At 38.2% G+C, this 22,703-nt stretch overlaps 4 protein-coding genes across 4 annotated transcripts; 2 read left to right on the forward strand and 2 right to left on the reverse strand.

Moving 5' to 3' along the window:
• The first annotated feature begins 2,892 nt into the window (after nucleotides 1-2,892).
• LOC120136798 (60S ribosomal protein L13-1-like) lies at nucleotides 2,893-4,355 on the forward strand. Its single transcript, XM_039152757.1, has 5 exons — nucleotides 2,893-3,013; nucleotides 3,117-3,233; nucleotides 3,329-3,462; nucleotides 3,724-3,882; nucleotides 3,964-4,355. Exons 2-5 carry the CDS (start codon nucleotides 3,125-3,127, stop codon nucleotides 4,183-4,185), a joined length of 624 nt encoding a protein of 207 aa, XP_039008688.1. The 5' UTR covers nucleotides 2,893-3,013; nucleotides 3,117-3,124; the 3' UTR covers nucleotides 4,186-4,355.
• A 549-nt stretch (nucleotides 4,356-4,904) lies between these two features.
• On the reverse strand, nucleotides 4,905-8,555 carry LOC120136846 (RCC1 domain-containing protein RUG3, mitochondrial-like). Its single transcript, XM_039152794.1, has 6 exons — nucleotides 7,999-8,555; nucleotides 6,665-6,810; nucleotides 6,247-6,441; nucleotides 5,916-6,044; nucleotides 5,659-5,814; nucleotides 4,905-5,318 (listed from the first exon to the last, which is right to left on the reverse strand). Exons 1-6 carry the CDS (start codon nucleotides 8,553-8,555, stop codon nucleotides 5,125-5,127), a joined length of 1,377 nt encoding a protein of 458 aa, XP_039008725.1. The 3' UTR covers nucleotides 4,905-5,124.
• A 153-nt stretch (nucleotides 8,556-8,708) lies between these two features.
• LOC120136910 (ATPase WRNIP1-like) lies at nucleotides 8,709-10,509 on the forward strand. The gene has a single exon (XM_039152840.1). It carries the CDS (start codon nucleotides 8,724-8,726, stop codon nucleotides 10,467-10,469), a length of 1,746 nt encoding a protein of 581 aa, XP_039008771.1. The 5' UTR covers nucleotides 8,709-8,723; the 3' UTR covers nucleotides 10,470-10,509.
• A 280-nt stretch (nucleotides 10,510-10,789) lies between these two features.
• On the reverse strand, nucleotides 10,790-14,867 carry LOC120136912 (oxygen-dependent coproporphyrinogen-III oxidase, chloroplastic-like). The gene is made up of 8 exons (XM_039152841.1): nucleotides 14,224-14,867; nucleotides 13,693-13,768; nucleotides 13,144-13,238; nucleotides 12,702-12,785; nucleotides 11,546-11,633; nucleotides 11,329-11,453; nucleotides 11,134-11,232; nucleotides 10,790-11,024 (listed from the first exon to the last, which is right to left on the reverse strand). Exons 1-8 carry the CDS (start codon nucleotides 14,773-14,775, stop codon nucleotides 10,956-10,958), a joined length of 1,188 nt encoding a protein of 395 aa, XP_039008772.1. The 5' UTR covers nucleotides 14,776-14,867; the 3' UTR covers nucleotides 10,790-10,955.
• Between the last annotated feature and the right edge of the window lie 7,836 nt (nucleotides 14,868-22,703).

Below are 22,703 nucleotides of genomic sequence, written 5' to 3' on the forward strand. Positions count from 1 at the left end.
AAGGCTGCTTGAACTTGTAAATTTCCATTTGAATTTCGACATATGATTTGTTTAATAATCGTTTCAAATTTAAATAACGATTGTAACATACTATCACAGTTAAACTAATATCTCGTGTTAGTGAATCAAGTTTATATTTATTAGTAATAGTCAAGTATTACTTTTATAATTATAATTTAAGATAAGGGTTAATTATTTCAAATACTACTCACCTTTAAGCTCGGACTAGTTTATACTATTAACTTTTTAATTTTGTCAATTTTAACACTGACATTTATGTTTAACTGCAATTATATCACCTCGCCGTTAATCCATTAACAGGACGATGACATGACATCTACATTCCGTTACGGCGATGACGTGGCTCCCTCACCAAAACGACGTCGTTTTGGCATGACATTTTTAGTGCTCAAAAAGCTCAAAACGACGTCATTTTACTGATGGAAAAAATGATTTCGATGTGATTCAAACCATAAACCTTTAGGAATAGAAACTAAACACCCAACCACCAAGGTAACTTAATAACTCGTTAAAAACTTATCAAAACTATTATAAAACTTAAATAACATTTTGAATTTTTTATTTTAATAAACACAGCTTAATAGTCATCTCCTTCCTTTCTTCCTCAACAAAACCCTAAAAATGGAAGTTTGCTCCCATCATCATCTTCTCCATTCTTCCTTTTCCTTGCATCAACAACCACAAAAACTCAAACTTTCTCAGTCTATTCCAACGTAGTTGTTAAAAAATGGAAGCTTTACAGAGGAACCAAAGAACCCAGTCAATACCAATGTGAGAAGGTGAGGGTGGCTGGCAAGTTTTAGGGTGAGAAAGAGTTTAGCACAGTCAATACCAATGTGGAAGCTGCACATCTCGCACATATACCCAAGTTTAGCATATCTTTTACAAGCATAGCAACCCCCGTAGGTACACATTAAGCGAAGAGTGTGGCCAGGATGAAAAGGATGAGCAAGTGTCATTGGTATCTTGTCACTGCATTCGATATGAAGATAGAACTTGCATCGTTTTCGAAACAACCGTAGCACGCTCCCGATAGATGTTTTTCACACCAGAAACAATCCAAGTCTTCTCCATGTATCTTCCTATATTTGACGAAGTTCAACTTGTGAACGTGGCTGTAATGTTGGATTGTATTTTTCTTCCCATCTTTAAACCTCAGCGGCTCATAATCATTAGGAAGCTCACCACTGGTTGAAGAAGCATAGGCGAAATCAAGTCAGAAATCGCAGGAAACACAACTGTATCTATAGCCAACAGATATATACAAACATTTATCACAATGACGTTGGAATGAACTGAGAAAGTTTGAGTTTTTGTTGTTCTGGATGTAAGGGCAAAGAAGAATGGAGAAGATGATGATGGGAGGAAGCTTCCATTTTTAGGGTTTTGTTGAGGAAGAAAGGAAAGGGATGACTATTAGTATGTGTTTATAAAAATTAAAATTTCAAAATTCAAAATGTTATTTAAGTTTTATAATATTTTTGTTAAGTTTTTAATTAATCTAGCTTGGTGATTGGGTGTTTAGTTTTAATTCCTAAAGGCTTATGATTCGAATCTCATTGAAATCATTTTTTCTATCAACAAAACGAAATCGTTTTGAGTTTTTTTAGCATCAAAATGGTCGTGCCAAATCGACATCGTTTTGACGAGGGAGCCACATCATTGTCGTCACGGAATGGAGATACAATGTCATCGTCCCGTTAATGGATTAACGTTACTGACATAAACGAGCCTGAACTTAAAAGGTGAGTGTTATTTGAAGTAGTTAACCCTTAAGATAAATTATAAATTCTATCTACTTTTACTCTTCTTTTAGTTATTAAAGTTTAAAAATTATTATCAACAATTAGTTGGTATAGTGGGATATATGAGACACTAAGTCTCTTAAGTAAGGTTAGGGGTTCAAATCCTGACGTTTGCAAATGAAGCAAACTGGGATGAGAGAGTTACACTTGCCTCTGCAATATCCGATTTGGATTAATCAATCAATAGATTAGATATCAGTGATTAATTCAAAAAAAAGTTTAAAAATTATTTATTTTATCATCCAACTTTAATATTAGATCGTTTTTTATTGTACAACCGTCAAATCATAAACGATACAATAACATTACACATGATCTGATGTCACATCAAAATTATATCATTTTTAATTCTTATAAAAGTCATCAAATATCACCGTTTTGAATCTCTAAAAGATTAAAAATTCTTTTTCAATTTTTTCCTTTTTATTTTCTTTCTCTTTTTTTCTTTCTCTTTGCTCAAACCAACCGAAGGATGGTTAATGAATCCTAAAATTTTTCACCAAATTGGTTTTATATTCTTAAACGCGAATTAGATATTCGTTTAATAAAAAATTTGAATCTCTATAAATCCAATATTAAACTCTTCATTTTCTTATTATTCGGTCTCGGTTATCTGTGTTAGATTTCGAAACAGAAATATGTTACTCTCCACCCCCAAGAAAAGGACCGTTGTGATCTTCGAATGAAAACTCTAGAGATCAAAGTCTTTTTCCTTTACTTGTCCTTTTTTTAAAATATCTTAGGTTTAAAGAGATCCAACTCGAAAATCAATTTTAGACTCCCAAACATCTACCCACATATGCACAGATATTATATTCATAGAAAAATAAGATAAATTACATATTTAGTCACTTAATTATTATTTTGATTATGTTTTGATCATTCGACCTTTTTTTAAAAATCATCGTTAACATTATATTTTAATTTTGTTTTGAGGACTCGTTATGAACAATTTAAAAGACTGATAATATTAAAGAGACTAGACCGTAAACAGTACATACTACGAGGACTTCTATAGCATATTTTAATAGTTAATCATATTTGGGCTTACATTTTAGTTAAGCCCACTTAACACAGAGGCAAACCCACCACTATCGAGAAAAACCCTAATAAGAGGCTAAGGGCTTAAGATTTTCCTTTGCGCCGCTCTCTTCCCTTAGTCTCTCCGGTTAGCCTCACAGCCAAAGGTTCTCCCTTTCGTTTCCTCTGATTCTTTTTTTCTCCCAATTTTCTTTTCTATTTGATATTATCATTTAACGATTTGGTTTCTTTTTCCACACAAAATCACAGGGTAAGCCATGGTTAAGCATAACAATGTTATACCGAATGGCCATTTCAAGAAGCATTGGCAGAGCTATGTGAAAACATGGTTCAATCAGCCCGCAAGAAAGACCAGAAGAAGAATCGGTGAGCTAATCTACTCTGGGTTTTTATCTTTATCCCTTTTTGTCAACTCATTTTTATGTTTTTTGATTTGAAATTTGGGGTTTTGTGATTTTCAGCAAGGCAAAAGAAGGCTGTAAGGATCTTCCCGAGGCCAACTTCTGGACCACTACGTCCCATTGTCCATGGCCAGACTTTGAAGTACAACATGAAGTTGAGAGCTGGAAAGGGTTTCACTCTTGAAGAGCTTAAAGTATGCTCTTCTGCTTTCTCTTGTTTAGGGTTTTTTCTATTTAATCTTGTATAGATTTAGGGTTTTCTATTTGATCTAGTTTATATGTCATTAATATCCTTCTTGACTACGTAGAACAATGAATTTTATTGGTGGTCTTTGTTAGCTTGTAAATGGGTGTGTATTAGCTGTTTTGTTTTTTATAAGATGGTTTTCTCGTTTTGATATTGTTTGTGTATGGCTTTATGGAATGTGCCGTTGTAAACCTTCTTCTCTGATCAGGCTGCTGGTATTTCAAAGAAGCTTGCGCCCACCATTGGTATTGCAGTTGATCACCGTCGTAAGAACCGATCTCTTGAAGGTCTTCAAGCCAATGTTCAGAGGCTCAAGACTTTCAAGGCCAAGCTTGTCGTCTTCCCGAGACGTGCTCGCAAGTTTAAGGTAAAACTTTGTTGGTTCTCTCTGCATCGTGGGATCGATCCTTGAACTTGTTTGGTGTTCATAAATGTTTGTTCTGAGTAGGCTGGTGATTCTACTGCCGAGGAGCTTGCAACTGCAACCCAATTCCATGGATCATACATGCCTATTTCTCGTGAGAAGCCTTCTGTTGAGCTGGTGAAGGTCACAGATGAGATGAAGTCGTTCAAGGCCTACAACAAGCTTCGTGTTGAACGAATGAATGAGCGCCATATTGGTGCCAGATTGAAGAAGGCAGCCGAGGCTGAGAAGGAAGACAAGAAGTGAGGATGTTCTTAGAGGGGTATCTTCAGCTATTTGATTTGGTAAAAGCTTTTATTTCCCCATATTTTCAGATGAGTTTTAAAGCAGCTTTAGGTACTACATTTGTAAGCCATATTTTGAGCATTTAATTAATGACCTGAGATGCGAGAACTGCCGTTTATCCCTACTCTTTTGGTTTATGTTTTCTCTCCAAAGCAAGCATGCATGCCGTGATTGGTTTATTTTATTGAAATCCATGTGATACTATCATCAAAAATGGAAGTTTTATAGACTAAAACCAAAAATGAAGAAAGATTAGACAGAGAACAGGGTCAAACATAGTGCCTGCAGCAACCAAGATCATGTTTGATCCTCTTTTCGCTGCGTGACTTATCATGCAAGTAGTATTTTCGTGTTTGTTTGAACCACAAGATTAGATTCATCTTCCTCCTGCACTTAAGTTTATGTACGTAGAAAACATGCATTTTGTGCTAAATTTATGACCGTGTTGTGGGGAAATTAAGCTATGGTGGTCTCGGTTCTTGATATCGGCTTATTCCTAGAATTTGGCTTCATTATCTACACCGTGGAATCAAATGAAGCATGAAATAAATTTAGACTTCATGTTATTAGGGGCAGGGAGATTGAACTAAAAAGCAAACTAAAATACATCTGCATTCGCTGAGATGTCGAAAAGTCGATATTATTGTAAACAGACTGAACAGATCTCATAGCCATATGTTCTGGATACCATTTTCACTCTAACCAGTTCATTCTGAACGTAGAACCTAAACCTTGCAACAGCATTTTATAATGGCCGGTAGGCAGCAAATCTTTAACAAGGCTTTAAACAATGAAACAATGGAGATCCATATCACCATGGAACTCGACCTTGGAACTCTTTCTTCCTTCAAAACAAAATTGCAGGCACCATTGCAAGGGATTCCTTGTATTGCGTCATCATTAACAAGTTGATCTCAAGACTAAACACATTGCATGACATGCCCCGACTGCAACGGATAGCACATTGTGGGGTCCCAATCCATCGTCCTCCATTAGAAAATTGACTTCAACAGGACTTGCTTGAACCTCTGGTAGCCCAGGAACTCCCAGTTGTGAATCTCTTGCATTCCCCCACATGTATAACTTTCCTTCATCTGTTTAAAACAACAAAAAGTCGGTAAAAGCACATAAACATGACCGTGATGATCATTGCTGCAAGAATCATAAAAGTGGAAATAACCGTATCCGACTATGATCCTCAGTGGTTGGTTGTGAGAGACGTGTACTGAACCTAGGTTTGAATCAAGCTACTGTCTTCATGTGGGCATATAATGGATGATATTACTTGAAAAATGTACATTATTTCTGAGGACCTCTATGACTGCGTAAATACGAAAGACGTAGAGGGTCCACACTTTTCATGGCTAAATTGTCACGTGACTGAAACTACAGAGCTTGAGCTATCAATTACACATATATGTATACACGACATACCGGTTATAGCCGCGGAAGATGAACCTCCACAGGCAATGTACATAGCACGCTTTTCGGACAAAGCTTCAGTTATTGCAGGAACTTTATGATTTTCTATAGAAGAATGACCCAACTGACCGTGTCCTCCATGGCCCCATGAAAGTACTTTACCGTCATCTAACATAAAACGGCAACAAGAATCAATATTTCTAGTATAACAATAAAAGGACATACTAAAGAATCGAAAAGGAGAAAAGGACCCGCGACACCGGTTTTACCTGTTAATGCAAGAGAATGATATCCGCCACTTGCTATCTGAATAATACGAGTACTTTCAAGGCTAGGAATTGGTTTGGGTTTCCAACCACCAACTTTATCACCTCTTCCAAGCTCATAGTTAGAGTTTGATGAGTAGGCATGAAAAAAAAACTGTAAATATCAATGGAACTGATATAGGAAGCTAATTCGTCGTTTAATAGACAAAACAGAAATAAGCCGAAGTAATAACTAATGAGGACAAGTCACAAGAAACCAATATAAAGATAATTAAATATCCATTGGAATACAACAGAAGGAAATGAAAAATATATAGACAGGTGGAGACATTACCACCCCAGTTCCAAAGTTGTCCATCCTCTGTCAATGCCATTGTGAAGAAACCGCCACAGGAAACTGCGGCGATAGGAGTAGATAATTCTTTCACTTTGGATGGAATACTAAGCCCACCTCCCTCATTTGGGCCACGACAGGGACCAAGGCCTAATCTTCCGTCCCCTTCGTCTCGGCCCCATGCGTATAAGTCGCCTGATTCAATGAATAACAGCTGGATTCAGATGGGGGAAAACAACAAAAAATATATGAAGTTGAACACCTACAATCTGATGAGCATACATAATAATATTGTCTACAGAGAAACAAAAAGGTAATTGAGCAAGCTAATCGATGACATGAGTTCCGTTTTCATATAGCAAGATCACAGGTATAGAAAGCCAAGATCTATTTTATGATGACAGACAACAATGGAAACCTGTTTCGGTGACGGCAGCAGTATGCGTCCCACTAGTTGCAATATGACGTATAGTTCCACTCCAATTGCTTTCTACCAATCTTGGTATGAGTTCTCTATGATAAACACGGTGTCCGAGTGCACCAAACCACCATAACCCCTGCAAACTTCATTTTAAAAAAGAGGAATAGTTTGTATTAATGGTTTTGACCAAAAACGATTCAACGAAGCAAGATCGCCACAGACTTTTCAATTACTGGACTACCAAGTAAGCAAAAATTTCACCACTTCCATCCCTTGAAAAGGCTTTTAGAAATAGTCTTACAATGTAAAGAACATGTAATGATATTCAGTTGATTAGCTCAAACTGTCTTCTTCCTCTACCTATCAAACACAATTGTCAGATGAATGGTAGAAATCGACTCAACCAGAAAATCGCTAATTATGATCAACTAAGCATCTCCTTCCTCATCTAACTCTTCCACTCCATAACTCTTTTTTTTAAGTGTACAACAAACACATACAGCTCTAGGCTGTAGAATAAATGTTTATAAAAGAACCATTTGATTTGATTAAACGCTTCAATCCAGAAAAGATGAATTTTATATCTAAATTTCTAGTTTGCGAATTATGATATAAATCATTCGGACAATGTTCGTTTATTGCACATATCTGGTAGCAATAGAAGAAATCTTGAGTTGAATCTTAAAAATGATCTTTAGCCTCATTGATACATACAACTATTTGAAACTTAAAAGAAAGCTTCTTACATGATCATTTAACAAAGGCTTAAACTAAAAAAGCCCCTAAACTATACCCTTTTTTTATTTAAGCACCTAAACTAGATTTTGGTCAAAATAAGTCAAACTATTATATGTATAATGTAACCATTTTATGTATCTAAACTATCTTTTGGTCAAAATAAATCCTTAAATTATGCTCTTTTTTTATTTAAGCCCCTAAACTATTTTTTTGGTCAAAAAAGGAGCATAGTTTAGGGACTTTTATTTTACTTTAAGCCTTTATAAACATTGAAGTAATTTCCACACTTCCAGTCATAGACTAGATCTATAGAACACCAGTTCCAATATCATTTTTCTTCTGTCACCTCAATAGCATCTTGTATATTAACTTGAATTCTCATATAACGGCTATGGTTTAGTTTCTGATATCTAGTCAAATGTATGTTTCAGTTAGCTAATTATCAAAATTGTTGGCAGCTAAGCATTCAAAGGAGAGAATGGCACAAAGCAAAGTTGTTTTCATCCAGGATTATAATTTGAACTAGATCAAGATCAATGAAGAGAGCAAGGCAAGTATTGAGCAAGTGAAATGAAGGAAGACCGAGAACTGACCAAGTAAAGACCTCCCCCTTTGAAGTTAGTGCCACAGAGTGAATACCACCAAGGGCAACGGAGGAAACAGAATCCAAGTGAGGATTTAAAGTAGGCAAAAAAGCAGGATTCTCATGGCCAAAACCAAGACGACCCCCATCACCTTTGCCCCACATCCACAACTTGCCATCCACAACCAAACCCGAATGGAACAACCCGCATGATACCCCAACCGAGTGCAAAGTTTGCTCCTTTTGGCCACTTTGATCGAAGATTTTGCCTGGGGCTGGGGAGAGAGAAAAAGAAGCATCGGGAAAGAGGAGATTGAGTACCGCAGATGGGTAAATTCTGATTTCTTCAATGCCACCGCCTAGTTGGCCTGATGCTCCCCTCCCCCATGAAAGGACTTGGACTGTCACGGCTTTAGCTGCCGTGTCTTCATTGATTTCTGGGCTTTTGTAAAGAAGAGGAACTTTGCCTTTGGTGGTGGTGGTGCTAAATGAAGTGACAGGCGGCGGCAGAGAGGAATGGAAAGGCTGTGTGCCATCACTCCTTAGGCCCACCCTCTCAATGTGCATAAACATGTAAAAAGTTATAAAGAATCCTCTTTTGTTGGGCCATTAAGGGAATTTGAAGAGTAAAGTTAGGCATTAAAAAGAGCTTGGGGCCTCACACTTAAGTGCCCATTATATTGTGTATTTATCCCAAGAAGAAGAAAGAGAGCTCCTTTTTTGTGCCAGATTCCTATGGAGATGGAAATGGAGCAGCTCTTAAGTATGGGATTCTCAAGTGAATTAGCAGCACAAGCTCTTACCGCAACCGGCGGTAAATCCACCCTCAAAGCCACCGAATGGATTCTTTCCCAAAAATCCTCGAACCCGAACCTGAACTCGAACCCCTCTCCTACTCCATTCCAACCCAAACTCGACCGCTTCTTCCATCTTCACACCAAGCTTTCCCCTTCCCGTACATCACCTGAACCCTCCGCCACCGCCACCGCCACCGGCCCAAGCATCCGCACCGTACCCCAAAACGACCCAGATGATGATTCCACCACCTCATATCCTCTCCACAACAAACGTCAAAAGTTACAACATCTCAAACCCATTATTCAACTAGGCAAAACTGATCAAACCCATGAGCCTTTGTCGGAACGGATGCGTCCTCGTACTATATTCGAAGTAGTCGGTCAAGATCATATTCTGGGTAACAATTCTCTTCTCCGTTCTGCCATTGATCGTAATCGAATCCCTTCTATTATCTTTTGGGGTCCTCCAGGTTCTGGTAAGACTTCCATTGCTAAGTCCGTTGTTAATTCAGCTCAAGAGCGGTCTTTGTATCGATTTGTATCGTTATCTGCCGTTACTAGTGGTGTTAAGGATGTTAGAGATGCTGTTGAGGAAGCCAGGAGAATGAGGGTTAAGAATAATAAGAGGACTGTACTCTTTGTTGATGAAGTTCATAGGTTCAATAAATCACAACAGGATTCTTTCTTGCCAGTGATTGAAGATGGAAGCATTGTGTTTATGGGGGCTACCACAGAGAACCCTTCATTCCATTTGATTACGCCATTGTTGTCTAGGTGTAGGGTTCTTACAGTGAATCCTTTAAAACCCCATCATGTTGATACTCTTTTGAAGAGAGCTGTTAACGATCGAGAGAAGGGATTGTCGCAGAGCGTAGGGATGAGGGTCAATGTTAAGGATGATGCTCTGGAATTTCTGTCTATGAATTGTGATGGTGATGCTCGTGTGGCGTTGAATGCTTTAGAAATCTCTGCCACCACTGCGGCTGCTCGAGTGGCTGATAATCAACTGAAACAAAAAGAGGTAGGATTAGAGCTGGATAGGGATTCTGATTCTGCTGCGAGTGAGGAAAATATGATCAGTTCATTTGCAGCCGTTGTTACAGTGGATGATGTTAAAGAGGCACTCCAATGCAAGCATCTTGCGTATGACAAAGCAGGGGACGAACATTACAATCTGATCAGTGCGCTCCACAAGTCGATGCGAGGAAGTGATGCAGATGCAGCAATTTACTGGTTGGCAAGAATGCTGGAAGGAGGAGAGGAGCCCCTTTACATTGCACGCAGACTAATAAGGTTTGCTAGTGAGGATGTCGGATTGGCTGATCCATTAGCCTTAAACCAGGCTGTTTCCTGTTACCAAACTTGTCATTTCTTGGGCATGCCCGAGTGTAATGTGATTCTTGCACAATGTGTTACTTACTTAGCTTTGGCTCCCAAATCTATTGCTGTGTATCAAGCCATCAGAGCTGCACAAAAGGTTGTTCAGGAATCCGTAGGACAGAACGAGGGAGTGCCGCTTCATTTAAGGAATGCACCAACCAAGCTTATGAAGGAACTTGGTTACGGAAAGGATTATATATATCCCCCAGATAACCCATCTTCGTCGACTCAGACATATCTACCACCTTCACTTCTAGGGTACAAGTTCCTCGATTGGCCAAGTCGAAATCCAACACAACAATGAGAGTTTGCCATTCATTTTGAGTTCTAAAGGTGAAATTCATCAAAGGCTTTTGTGGATATGCCTTTCTATAGGTAAAAGAAATCAGAAATATGGCATATTATCTCGGAACATGGTTTCTTTTGACAAAGTGGAATGTAGTTGACTTCACGAATGACTAGTCAACCAATATTTTGTTGATATTAACTGCTATATCTCCATTGTCAATGTAGGTCAGTTTGATAAGCACAATGTGAAAAGATTTTTGCCAAGTAATTTCGTTTCATCATCTACAGAATGATAATTACAATGTAGGGAATGAAAAATGCAGCAGGGAGTTGCAGTTGCAGGGGGAAATCATTTTTTCGATTTCAACACTTTCAAAGAATTCACATGAACAAATCTTCACTTTGATACAACAAAACCATGGAATTAACATACAACTTCCTTGCATAGAAACACTACCATATAACAATTTCGAAAGGGTAGAAAGAAACTCAATCAGAAGTATCAGATCCACTCCTTAGGATTGATGCAAGCATCTAACAATTTCCATTCTTCACTCCCCTCTTCTGGTTTCTGCATGTCAAAACAGGAAATAGGCCTTCCATTATCAATTACAGCTTCTTGGTAACATATTACAGTGAATATCGGCAAAGATCGAGTATTTTTTTAAGGGAAAGCTTACGTGATCATACTCCCATCGTGCAGATAAAGGGAGAGAGACAAGAATACTTTCGATTCGACCTCCGGTCTTCAGTCCGAATGTTGTGCCTCGATCATAGACCTTTCATTGACAAATGAAGTAAAATTTAAAGGTCTGTTTCTTAGTGAAATTTAAGATTTCCAATCTATCTAGTTTACATATGGGTCAATTCCATACCAAGTTGAATTCTACATAGCGGCCCCTTCGCAACTGTTGCCATGCCTTTTGGCTCTCATTAAATGGGATATCCTTCCTTTTCTCTATGATTGGTACGTATGCAGGAACCACAGAATTCGCACATTCTGCAAACCGATAGTAAATCGGTGTATTAAAGAAGTGCAGTCCATTGGAATTGCTTGTTATAGATAGGGAACACTTGAAGATTAATGTTTACCAGTGGCAAATGAAAGAAGCATCTCTTGATCATAGTCATTCAGATCATCAAAAAATATTCCCCCGAGACCTCGTCTTTCACCCCGATGCTGCATATAGCATTAAAAGTTAACAATGAAGTTTATTCATTTAATTCGTAATTCATAATTTAAATAGGAAGGCGATTTGTTGGAGTCCTCCTCCAGTGGATTCTTTTAAGTTGAACGTGGATGGGGCTGTTAGTACGGTTGGTATGTAAGCTGGAATAGGGGGTATTCTCAGAGATTGGAATCGGGATATTCTTTTTTCGTTTTCAGAAAGTGTCGGTCCTTCTCCTACTATCCTAGCAAAGCTGAAGGCTATCAAAAAAGGAATTGACCTATTTGTTTCATCACAATGGGCTTCGAAGGGCAGACTAATTATTGAAAGCGATTCAAAGATAGCAGTGGATTGGATTAAAGACCAAGCTCTTGCACCTGCTTTTCTGTCAAACCTTGTCAAGGAAATTGTGTCTATTATTTCTGCTATTCAGGCTCTTGTTAGGTGGATTCCTAGATGGTGTAACTGTGAGGCCGATAAGTTAGCAAAGGAAGGAATTGGGTAATTTTTGTCCTTGCTTAGGCAGTTGTGTAAGCCTTAAGAGCAAAGTACCCTCAGGACTGTTTTTAAGTTTTATGTAGTTTGCAAGACTGTTTTTAAGCCTTATGTATCTGGTTTATTATCAATAAATTGATGCACTCTTTTCCTCCTTCCGCTAGTTGGTCCTACTTTAGGGCAGAGGACCACTATGAGGGAGGTTTTTAATGAGGCATCCTATTCCTATCAAAAAAAAAATTGAAAACCACCAAGCTTCCAACAGCTCAAATTAACACTGTCTTCATCTTAATGTGTATGATTGTTCCTCCAATTCTATTTCAAAAAATGGGGGAAAGGAGTTGTGTATTAACTATACCCCATTTTTGTTAATTCAAATCCTATACACATAGTTTTCTTCCAACTCTCTTCGGACTTTACTTCCATTCCCGACTTTGAGCAAAAAAGAAAAATGGCAATCACAGATCAACTCATTGAATGGCAATAGTGCCCCTTTTTGTTAATTTAATGCGATACACAATTCTAGAACTCAGGAACTATATATGAATCAAGTGTGGCACTGAAAAAATCTGGCAAGATCATACCTTAATGTAAAAATAGTCATCACACCATTTTTTGAAACGTGGATAAAAGGATGGATCAAATTTATCACAAGCCTGTTTTTGTATCTGAAAAAGAAAGGCAATGTTAACAAAAGAAGATTCAGAAAAATACTTCATTGTTGAAATGATATTCTACAAACTACAATTAATGATCTCTGCATAAGCATAGTGCTATAGGTACACAAGTTTTGCAGTTTTCCATTAAATCTGTAAATAATTTAGTAGGGTGTTGAAATAAAAAAGGATATTTTCAAATACTTGATTTCTGCAAATTTCACCTGATAACATCGATATTATTTTACTTTTTCAAATGGAAACTACCAATTAGTTCTAGCTGCTTAAGCTCAATGGTCTTTTAATCATGCTAAATGCAGATGTTTCAAGCTTTAATAGGGGTAGAATAAAAAGGAAAAATTCAACTTACCGAGTGAAAATGCTCGACATCCTCCTCAAAGATGTAAGCTGGAGTCAAATCAGTTCCACCACCAAACCACCATTGTCTAGGTGCTCCAGGAGCATCTGCACATTCTCAAGACGAGTCACAAACTAAAACTATGTTACTGGAACTGAAATGCGAGTGTGACTCAAATAGGCGTGTGACGTAAGTATGTTCAATTTTTCTCAAAGATTTCGATATATTTCTTCAGACCCATGTCCCAGTAACTGTAGGGCATGGATGTTGGACGAGTAAGTTTACAGAAAGTAAGAGTCAAACGCACAAAATAATACCAATGCAATAGATGATGACAAAGTACAGTGAAACCAACTAAGGAAAGTAAGGCAAATTGAAAACCTCCATCAAGACACTATCTTTTTTCTTGCTTATGAAGAACAAGTATGAAAGCAAACTATAAAGCATAGTATTCATTGCTATCGAATTGCCATTGAAAAGAAAAGCATCACATCCTTCTAAACTATCATTTTAGCACGCATGGTTCAACTTAACAACAATAATGAAGGATAAATTAAGTACCTTTAGGAGCATCGGTTTCGAAATATCTATAGTTAAAGTGCAATGTTGGAGCAAACGGGTTCTTGGGATGCAAAACCTGCAACAACAACAACAAAACAAAACAAAACCAAACAATAAATACTATTATCCAAGGATTTAAATAGCGGTCCACTATAGCAACAGCGGCTGCTATATGGCAGTGGCAGCAACATCCAAAATCCTATTGTCGAGAAAAAGCGGTAGATAACGTCCAATCACACCAATGATGGGCCACTATCCCAATTATTGTTGCATTAAGGTAAAATTAAAAGAAAATTATTCTAGTTCATTGCGAAAATTAAAATTATTATGTTTTACGATAAATTGTGTGTATTTAAGAAAATTTCACAACTGCGACTCTAATAGCATTCCTTATGTACACAGCTTCGATAAATGCAATGCAACCCAAAAGACAATTATAAACGCAATGCAACCCAAAACACAATTTAAGCGTTCTCCTATTTCAATGGAATTTAACAAAATTCAAGTGGAAAATTGAAAGCTTTGAATTACCGAGCTGACACCTGCGGCGAAAAAGGGAATGGGACCGGGCTTCTCATCGGCGGCAGAAGCCTTGGCAGCCCTATAAGCTTCGGGGGGCATAACCCCATAAACAACGGAGATATTAACACCAGCCTTTTCGAAAACCGCTCCGTCTTGTAACACTCTACTAATTCCCCCACCGCCTCCAGGCCTCGTCCAAGCGTCTTCCTTGAACTTCCCAGCTCCGTCGACAGCCTCGAGGGCGGCGCACACGCTGTCCTGCACCTCCATAATCATGCGCTGGAAGCGAGACCTGACGGATCCGTCGTCTTGACCGTCGGTTTCGCGGAGAAAAGTGTGGGGGCGCTCGGAGATCATGGTTTCTTTCTCGATGGAAACGGCGGAGAGCGGCGTGAGTTTGCGGTGATGGGATTTGGGTTTGGAGAGGGAAGCGAAACCGGTGAATCTGGTGGGATTGGGGCAAAAGCATATTTGGGGTTTACTGGAAGAAGAAGCGATAGAAGAGAGCGGGAAGATAGATGGAGATGAAGAAACGGAGAGGGAGGCTGTTGGCGGTGGCATTGCAATACTGGTATGGATTAGCTTAGCGAAAATGAGAACAAATTCAGATTTTTGAGGGCTTTTTGTTTAGCTTTTTGTGTGACAATGATTGGTTTTATGGCTGTAGGAAGTTGAAGATTTGGGAGAGACAACGATCATGCGATAAGGTAAGGGTCGATCAGTACACTGGTGGCATTGTATTGGTTGGTTTTAGCTCAAACAGTATTAGGATTCTTTAAGGGTAAACCATACCATTGGTCATCAATTTATCACTATGTATCCATTTAGTCACCGAAATATTTATTTGGATATAGAAAACTATCAGTTTTTAGTCCTTTTTAGTACTTAAACTTTTATTTTTTCAAAATCATATCTAAAATTTAGTTTTTATTTCATTTTAGTACCATGTCAAACTTTAATTTTTGTTTCATTTTAGTACCCATTCAAAATTTAATGTTAAGTTTTGAAAAAAAATATCAAAGTTTAGGTATTAAAAGGGGCCAAAATTGATAGTTTAGGTACTAAACGCGTTAAGTTTTTAACGGATGGGTACTAAAATAAAATAAAAACTGAACGTTAGCTATGTTTTTGAAAAAAATTAAAAGTTTAGATACTAAAACAGATCAAAACTGATAATTTAGGTACCAAATACGTAGTTTACCCTATTTATTTTAACAGAATCATCCCTACTTTTTTTCCTCTATCTTAATCAAAAGCCAATTAACAACTATGCTGGCATAAATTTATTTTTTAATTTTAAATATTTGACATCAATTTATGTTTCCTAAAGAAAATTGGGGTGTACCAAGTCTCCATGGAAGAACCTATAATGAGATCAAGACGCATTGGAATACCTCATCAGGACTTTAAATGACAAATTATTTTCTTTATGTCCTCAATAAGAAAGATTGTGTAGCATATGCCAATTTGTTTTCCGATGATGAGATCATGAACCGAAATTTGATAATCTCGACTACCAACATTACCATTGAAGTTTCAAAACAGCAGACACCAGAATTCTATTAGCAATATCTTGGCCGGAGACTGAACCTGGAAGTAGATTTCTGCCTCAAGCATATATGACCTCCATGCCGATTGGCATTACTATAACGATGTCGAAAAACCTGGTCCTGATTCCGTTGCATAAGCGAACGACACATTCAAAACTAACGGCTCATCAAGAACGGAACAAGATGGTGTTGAGTATGAAGATAAGGGTACACATGGTGCTCGATTTTAGATAAGGATACAAAGGGTGGTGGTGGGGGCAGCGGCATCACACGGGTTTGGATTATAAGGTGTTGGGTATGAAGATAAGGGTACACATGGTGGTTATGGTGGTTGTGGTGGTGGTTGTGGTGGTGGCATTCCAACTGGCAGAGGCAGAGTTGTTTCAAGATAAGAAGCAAGGATAAGAGTAACCCAATGATCTTCATAATTTTAGCAGAATATTCCAATGTCAATACCAGCTACAATGTATGACTAAGACTAAACAATCTCACTTCTTGTGTTCTTTCTCAGCCTCAGCTGCCTTCTTCAATCAGGTGCCGATATGGCGCTCATTCATTCGTTCGACACGAAGCTTGTTGTAGGCCCTGAATGACTTCATCCCCTCGGTGACCTTCACCAGCTCAACAGAAGGCTTCTCACGAGAAATCGGCAGGTATGATCCTTTGACTTGGGTGGCAGTTGCAAGCTCCTCGGCAGTAGAATCACCAGTCTACAAACAACATTTAAGAACATCAAACAAGTTTAAGGATTCCACAATGCAAAAAAGAAACAACAAAGTTTTACCTTAAACTTGCGAGCACGTCTTGGGAAGACGACGAGCTTGGCCTTTTAAGTCTAAAGCCTCTGAGCATTGGCTTGAAGACCTTCAAGGGATCGGTTCTTCCGACGGTGATCGACTGCAATACCAATGGTAGGGGACGAGCTTCCTTGAAATACCAGCAGCCTGATCAGAGAAGAGGGTTACAAACAGCACATTCAATAAATCCATGCAGAAACAATATCAAAACAAGAAATCCATCTTATCTAAACAGAACAGCTATACACATCCATTTACAAGATAATAAGGACCACCAATAAGATTCATTGCTCTATGCAGTCAACAAGGAAGTTAATCATATCTAAACTAGATCAAATAAAAAAACTCTAAATCTATATAAGAATAAGGATAAAGTACACAAATAATCGTCGACTATAGGGGCTACTTAGTTGAATCTCTTGATTATTAAAAATTACAAAATGATCTCAACTATAAGATGTTGTTTCGTTGAGTCTCTCAACTATTAAAAATTACAAAATAATCAGTTTTGGGATAAGATTTTATCATATCTCAGTCAAACAGGTTCGATCGCCAATTTCTGTAATAGAAATGACAATTTAAAAAATACAAATAATCCTTTTGGTTGAGGGATCGATTCTTTTTCCCGAGGGATCAATCCTGTTGGAAAGGAATCGATCCTTTGCACAACAAAAAGTTTGAGATTGATCCTTTTTGTTGAGGGATTGATCCTTTTGGTTGACAGATTGATCTTTTTTTTGGAATGACTTACTTAAGATCGGGAAACATGTAACCCCCCAGACCCGGTCTGTAAGATAGACCCAAACCTAAGCGGGTCACATATCCCATTCAGAGGTTTTTTTTATATATATATAACTTATAGAACGTTAAATATAATATAGAACATAATATTAATAATACAGATATGTCCAAAACGGTAATAAAATACATGTCACCAAACATAACCGAAAAACATATAGAAATATATGTTCGTACAAAATAAAGTAGTTGATTTCTCCTGATGCTAAATCTGCTAGCTTACGGTCTGTTGTTATCTGAAAAAGGTTAAAATTTACAGAATGAGCTAAAAAGCCCAGTGTGTCCCATACAGTGTATAACATATACATAACAAAATAATTCAGATAAGATAAAACAATTTATCAAATATATTTTAATAACATGCACACTACCCCCATCTAATTCACCAAATTGTGTAGGTTCACCTGAACTGTACACCGCCTATACACCAGTAAGGCTTAACCTATGCACAAAGCAGAGGAGCCTAGGAAAACTGTAAGGTTTATTCTTGCACACAGCAAAGGGACCTGGGAAACTGTAAGGCTTACCCTTGCACACAGCAAAAGGGACCTGGTAAACTGTAAGGCTTACCTTCGCACACAGCAAAGGGACCTGGGAAACTGTAAGGCTTACCCTTGCACACAGCAAAGGGACCTGGTAAACTGTAAGGCTTACCTTCGCACACAGCAAAGGGACCTGGGAAACTGTAAGGCTTACCCTTGCACACAGCAAAGGGACCTGGTAAACTGTAAGGCTTACCTTCGCACACAACAAAGGGACCTGATAATACTTCCTTCAATCGTACCCCAAATGACAAAATAAACATGTATGCATTGGAGTAAAAACAGTAATTAATCCATTAAATATGGAAATGTTTCATATTTAGAAATCATGTACCAAAAATACTATAACTATAAACCATATAAAAATTATACGGTAAATCAGACATTTAATAAACATTATTCAAAATATCGGATATTTCCTCATAAATTATATTATATTCTCATAATATAAATCAGTTCGGATATATAGTTTATAACTGTAAGATAACACTGGTAGGGAAACACACCTGTAACAGTCTGAGAAATCAGATAGGGAAGCTTATTACTGGTTTTGTCGATCACGCTCTGCTGCAGCGCTAGATCCTACGAATTAGAAAAATCCTTATTCGAATTCTAATAAAAAAAATAACCTTAATCTTTAATTAAATAATATACGGAAACCTACGGGTAGTTCTTGTAATATGCGGTTCGGACTGATATGAAAAACGGACAATACCGGACCTGACTGATCCTTGCTCAGGTGAAACACGAGTACCTTCATAAAATATCTTACTTAATCAATTCCTTAACCATATCTCAAATAAATAATCAAAATACTAAAATATTGAGCCTTTTTGGTTTCACAAGCTTGATTCGGGAATTTCGGGTCAGAATTTGGCAAAACAAACTTCGGAATCAAATTCAGGACGTCGAAAAACATAAAGTATGACCTTCTGAAATTTCGAATTCTTGGTCAAAATTAAAGTCAACAGGTTTGACTGACGATTTGGAGACTTTCGGGTTTGAATTTAGCGAAACGGACCCAAAAAACGGATTCGGGACGTCGAAAACTGTCAGGATAGGTATTTTTGGAAAAGATTAACGGTCGTTTAATAATCGGTCAAAGTTCTGGTCAAAGGAGGTCAACAAACTGTCAAACATTTTACACAAATGGCACAATTTTTAAAATGATTACCAAAATAGCACCCTTTTTGAATTAATTCCCAAAATAGCACCAATTTAGAATTAATTCCCATAATATCACCTTTTTTTTCAAAAAAAAAATTACCAAAATAGCACCCATTTCTAGGCAGACTCAAAACGGCACAATGAACACGATGGTGTGGGAGGTGTCGTAAACAGAGCAACGATCGACGATGAATTTAGGATTTTCTAGGCGATTGAGCTAAAAAAATCGATGCTTTGACTTGAAAATCACGGTGTTTGGCAGCGTTTCGCTTCAATTAAATTGAAGGGATTGTTCCTGACTCGATAACGAACACGATGGTGCTTTCAAAACGGCGATCAGAATTTGGACGGTGTCGGGATCGTCGTCGGAAGTTGAGGTATGGGAAGGGAAATTTGGGCATGGTTTTCTGTTTTGAAAACAGAAAACCACGTATTCATATATATAAACCAAAACATACCTAACATTTAAGGGTAAATTCAGGGCTTGGTCCCTGAATTTTCTTTTAACTCTAAAAGAAGCTACAAGTTTAAAGAACTTCCAATTTAGTCCCCAAATTTCATCAATTTTCATAATTAACCTCAAATTTCAATTAAACATTATTTTGAAATTTTCGGGTTGTTACAATTCTCCCCCTCTACAAGAAATTTCGTCCTCGAAATTTACCTTATGAAAACAGATGAGGAAATTGAACCTCCATTGACTCCAAGGTCTCCCAAGTAGCTTCTGAGGGGCTACAATTACTCCATTGCACTTTGATCATTGGAATACGCCTATTCCGAAGAACTCGTTCATCTCTTTCTAAAACCAGAACAGGCTCCTCCTCATATGACAAATCAGGTCTCAGCTCTACTTCATCAACCTGAATGATGTGATCTGGATCTGGACGGTATCGCCTTAACATAGACACATGAAAAACATCATGAATACGACTGAGCTGTGGAGGTAACTCAAGCTGATAAGCAATAGGTCCAACTTTCTTCAGAATACGATACGGCCCAATAAATCGCGGACTCAGTTTACCTTTACGTCCAAATCTCAATACCTTCTTCCATGGAGATACCTTGAGGAAAACCTAATCTCCAACCTCAAACTCGATATCCTTACGTTGCTTATCTGCGTATGACTTCTGCCTATCAAATGCCTCTCTTAAGCGATCACGGATCAGTCTGACAGTATCTTCAGTCTCTTGAAACAAGTCTGGACCCAAAGTTTTTCTATCATGCAACTCTGTCCAACATATAGGAGTACGACATCTACGTCCATATAGAGCCTCATACGGTGCCATGCGAATACTCGCCTGATAACTATTATTGTAAGCAAACTCAGCTAACGGTAAGAAATCTTCCCAACTACAATAGAAATCAATCACACAACCTCGTAACATATCCTCCAACACCTGAATTACTCGCTCAGACTGTCCATCAGTTTGAGGATGAAAAGTTGTACTGAAATTCAAATGAGTGCCCAGAGCCTCGTGCAAAGCTTTCCAGAACCTAGAAGTGAATCTCGAATCTCGATCAGATATGATAAACAACGGAACACCATGAAGTCTAACGATCTCAGAAATGTACAACTTAGCCAGTTTATCCAGAGAATAATTAACCCGAATAGGGATAAAGTGCGCTGACTTGGTGAGTCGATCAACAATCACCCAGATAGAATCCTTTTTGGAAGGAGTTAGAGGAAGACCAGTAACGAAGTCCATCGTAATACGCTCCCATTTCCACTCAGGAATCTTAATTGACTGTAACAATCCAGACGGATGCTGGTGCTCTGCCTTAACCTGCTGACAAGTCAAACACCTCGCCACAAAATCTGAAATATTTTTCTTCATACCAGTCCAAAAGTAGCGCTCTTTGAGATTATTGTACATTTTGTCCCCATCAGGATGTATAGCATAAGGACTACTATGAGCCTCTTGAAGAATAACTCGTCTCAACTCATCATCTTTAGGGACGTAATAACGACCGTGAAAACACAAAATACCATCCTGATCCACAGTATACTCCGAACTCGATCCTTGCTTAACTTGTTCAATAATGGGAAGCAACGAGCTATCAAGGAGTTGTTTAGCCTTAATCTCCTCGGCTAAAGTAGGTTTAACCTGTAACTCTGCTAATAAACTATTATCATCAAATAAACTCAAGTTGGCAAATAAGGCTCTGAGATCTGATATCGCCTTACGACTCAAGGCGTCTGCCACTACATTAGCCTTCCTTGGATGATATTCTATCTCAAAATCATAGTCCTTTAAAAGCTCCAACCAGCGACGTTGTCTCAAATTCAATTCTTTCTGAGTAATCAGATACTTTAGACTCTTATGATCAGTGTAGATATAACACTTTTCTCTGTAGAGGTAGTGTCTCCAGATCTTTAAAGCAAAAACCACAGCAACTAATTCCAGATCGTGAGTAGGATAGTTACGCTCATGCGGCCTTAACTGACGTGACGCATAAGCAACAACTTTCCTATCTTGCATCAAAACACATCCTAATCCAGAATAAGAAGCATCACTGTAGACAGAAAAATCCTTCCCAGATTCAGGCTGAATCAACACTGGGCTTGAGTTAGAACAGTCTTCAATTTCTCAAAGCTAGCTTGTTGGTCCTCAGACCAGACAAATGGAACATCTTTCCTCAATAGTTTCGTCAGAGGAGCTGTAATAAGGGAGAACCCCTCAACGAAACGACGGTAGTAACCAGCTAAGCCCAAGAAACTACGGATCTCAGAGACGTTTATGGGTTGCTTCCAGTTTAGAATAGCCTCCACTTTGCTCGGATCCACCTGAATGCCATCAGCAGAGACGATATGTCCAAGAAAAGTCACTTCACTGAGCCAGAACTCACACTTGCTCAACTTAGCGTATAGCTTATTCTCCCTTAGAGTCTGAAGAACAATCCTTAAATGCTCCTCATGTTCTGCTTCACTTCTAGAAAACACTAGTATGTCATCAATGAATACAACTACAAACTGGTCCAAATAAGGTCGAAACACCCTATGCATCAGATCCATAAAAGCAGCAGGGGCATTAGTTAACTCGAATGACATCACTAAAAACTCATAGTGCCCATATCGAGTACGGAAAACAGTCTTCCGAATATCCAAATCTTTCACTTTGAGTTGATAATAACTAGATCTCAAGTCTATCTTTGAAAAGATAAAAGCCCCTCGAAATTGGTCAAATAGATCATCGATTCTGGGCAGAGGATATTTTTTAGTTTTCTATAATCAATACAGAGTCTCAATGTCCCATCTTTCTTCTTGACAAAGAGAACTGGAGCTCCCCACGGTGATACACTAGGTCGAATAAATCCCCTGTCCAACAACTCCTGAAGTTGAACTTTTAGTTCCTTAAGCTCCTTTGGGGCCATACGATAAGGAGCCATTGAAACCGGGGTGGAACCAGAATAGACTTCAATCATAAACTCGACTTCTCTATCTGGAGGTAATCCATGCAACTCCTCGGGAAAAACATCAGGAAATTCCTTGACAATTCGGATGCCTTCAATATCGGATTGCGATCTCCTAGTGTCTAAAATATAAGCAAGAAACGCCTCGGAACCTTTCCTGATCATCTTCTCCGCTACCAAGGCAGACACAACATTCGTCAGAAATCCACGTCGTTCCCCGATCA

This window comes from Hibiscus syriacus, unplaced genomic scaffold, assembly GCF_006381635.1.
Source record: "Hibiscus syriacus cultivar Baekdansim isolate YM2019G1 unplaced genomic scaffold, ASM638163v2 tig00110637_pilon, whole genome shotgun sequence".
In the NCBI taxonomy this organism is placed as follows: Eukaryota; Viridiplantae; Streptophyta; class Magnoliopsida; order Malvales; family Malvaceae; genus Hibiscus; species Hibiscus syriacus.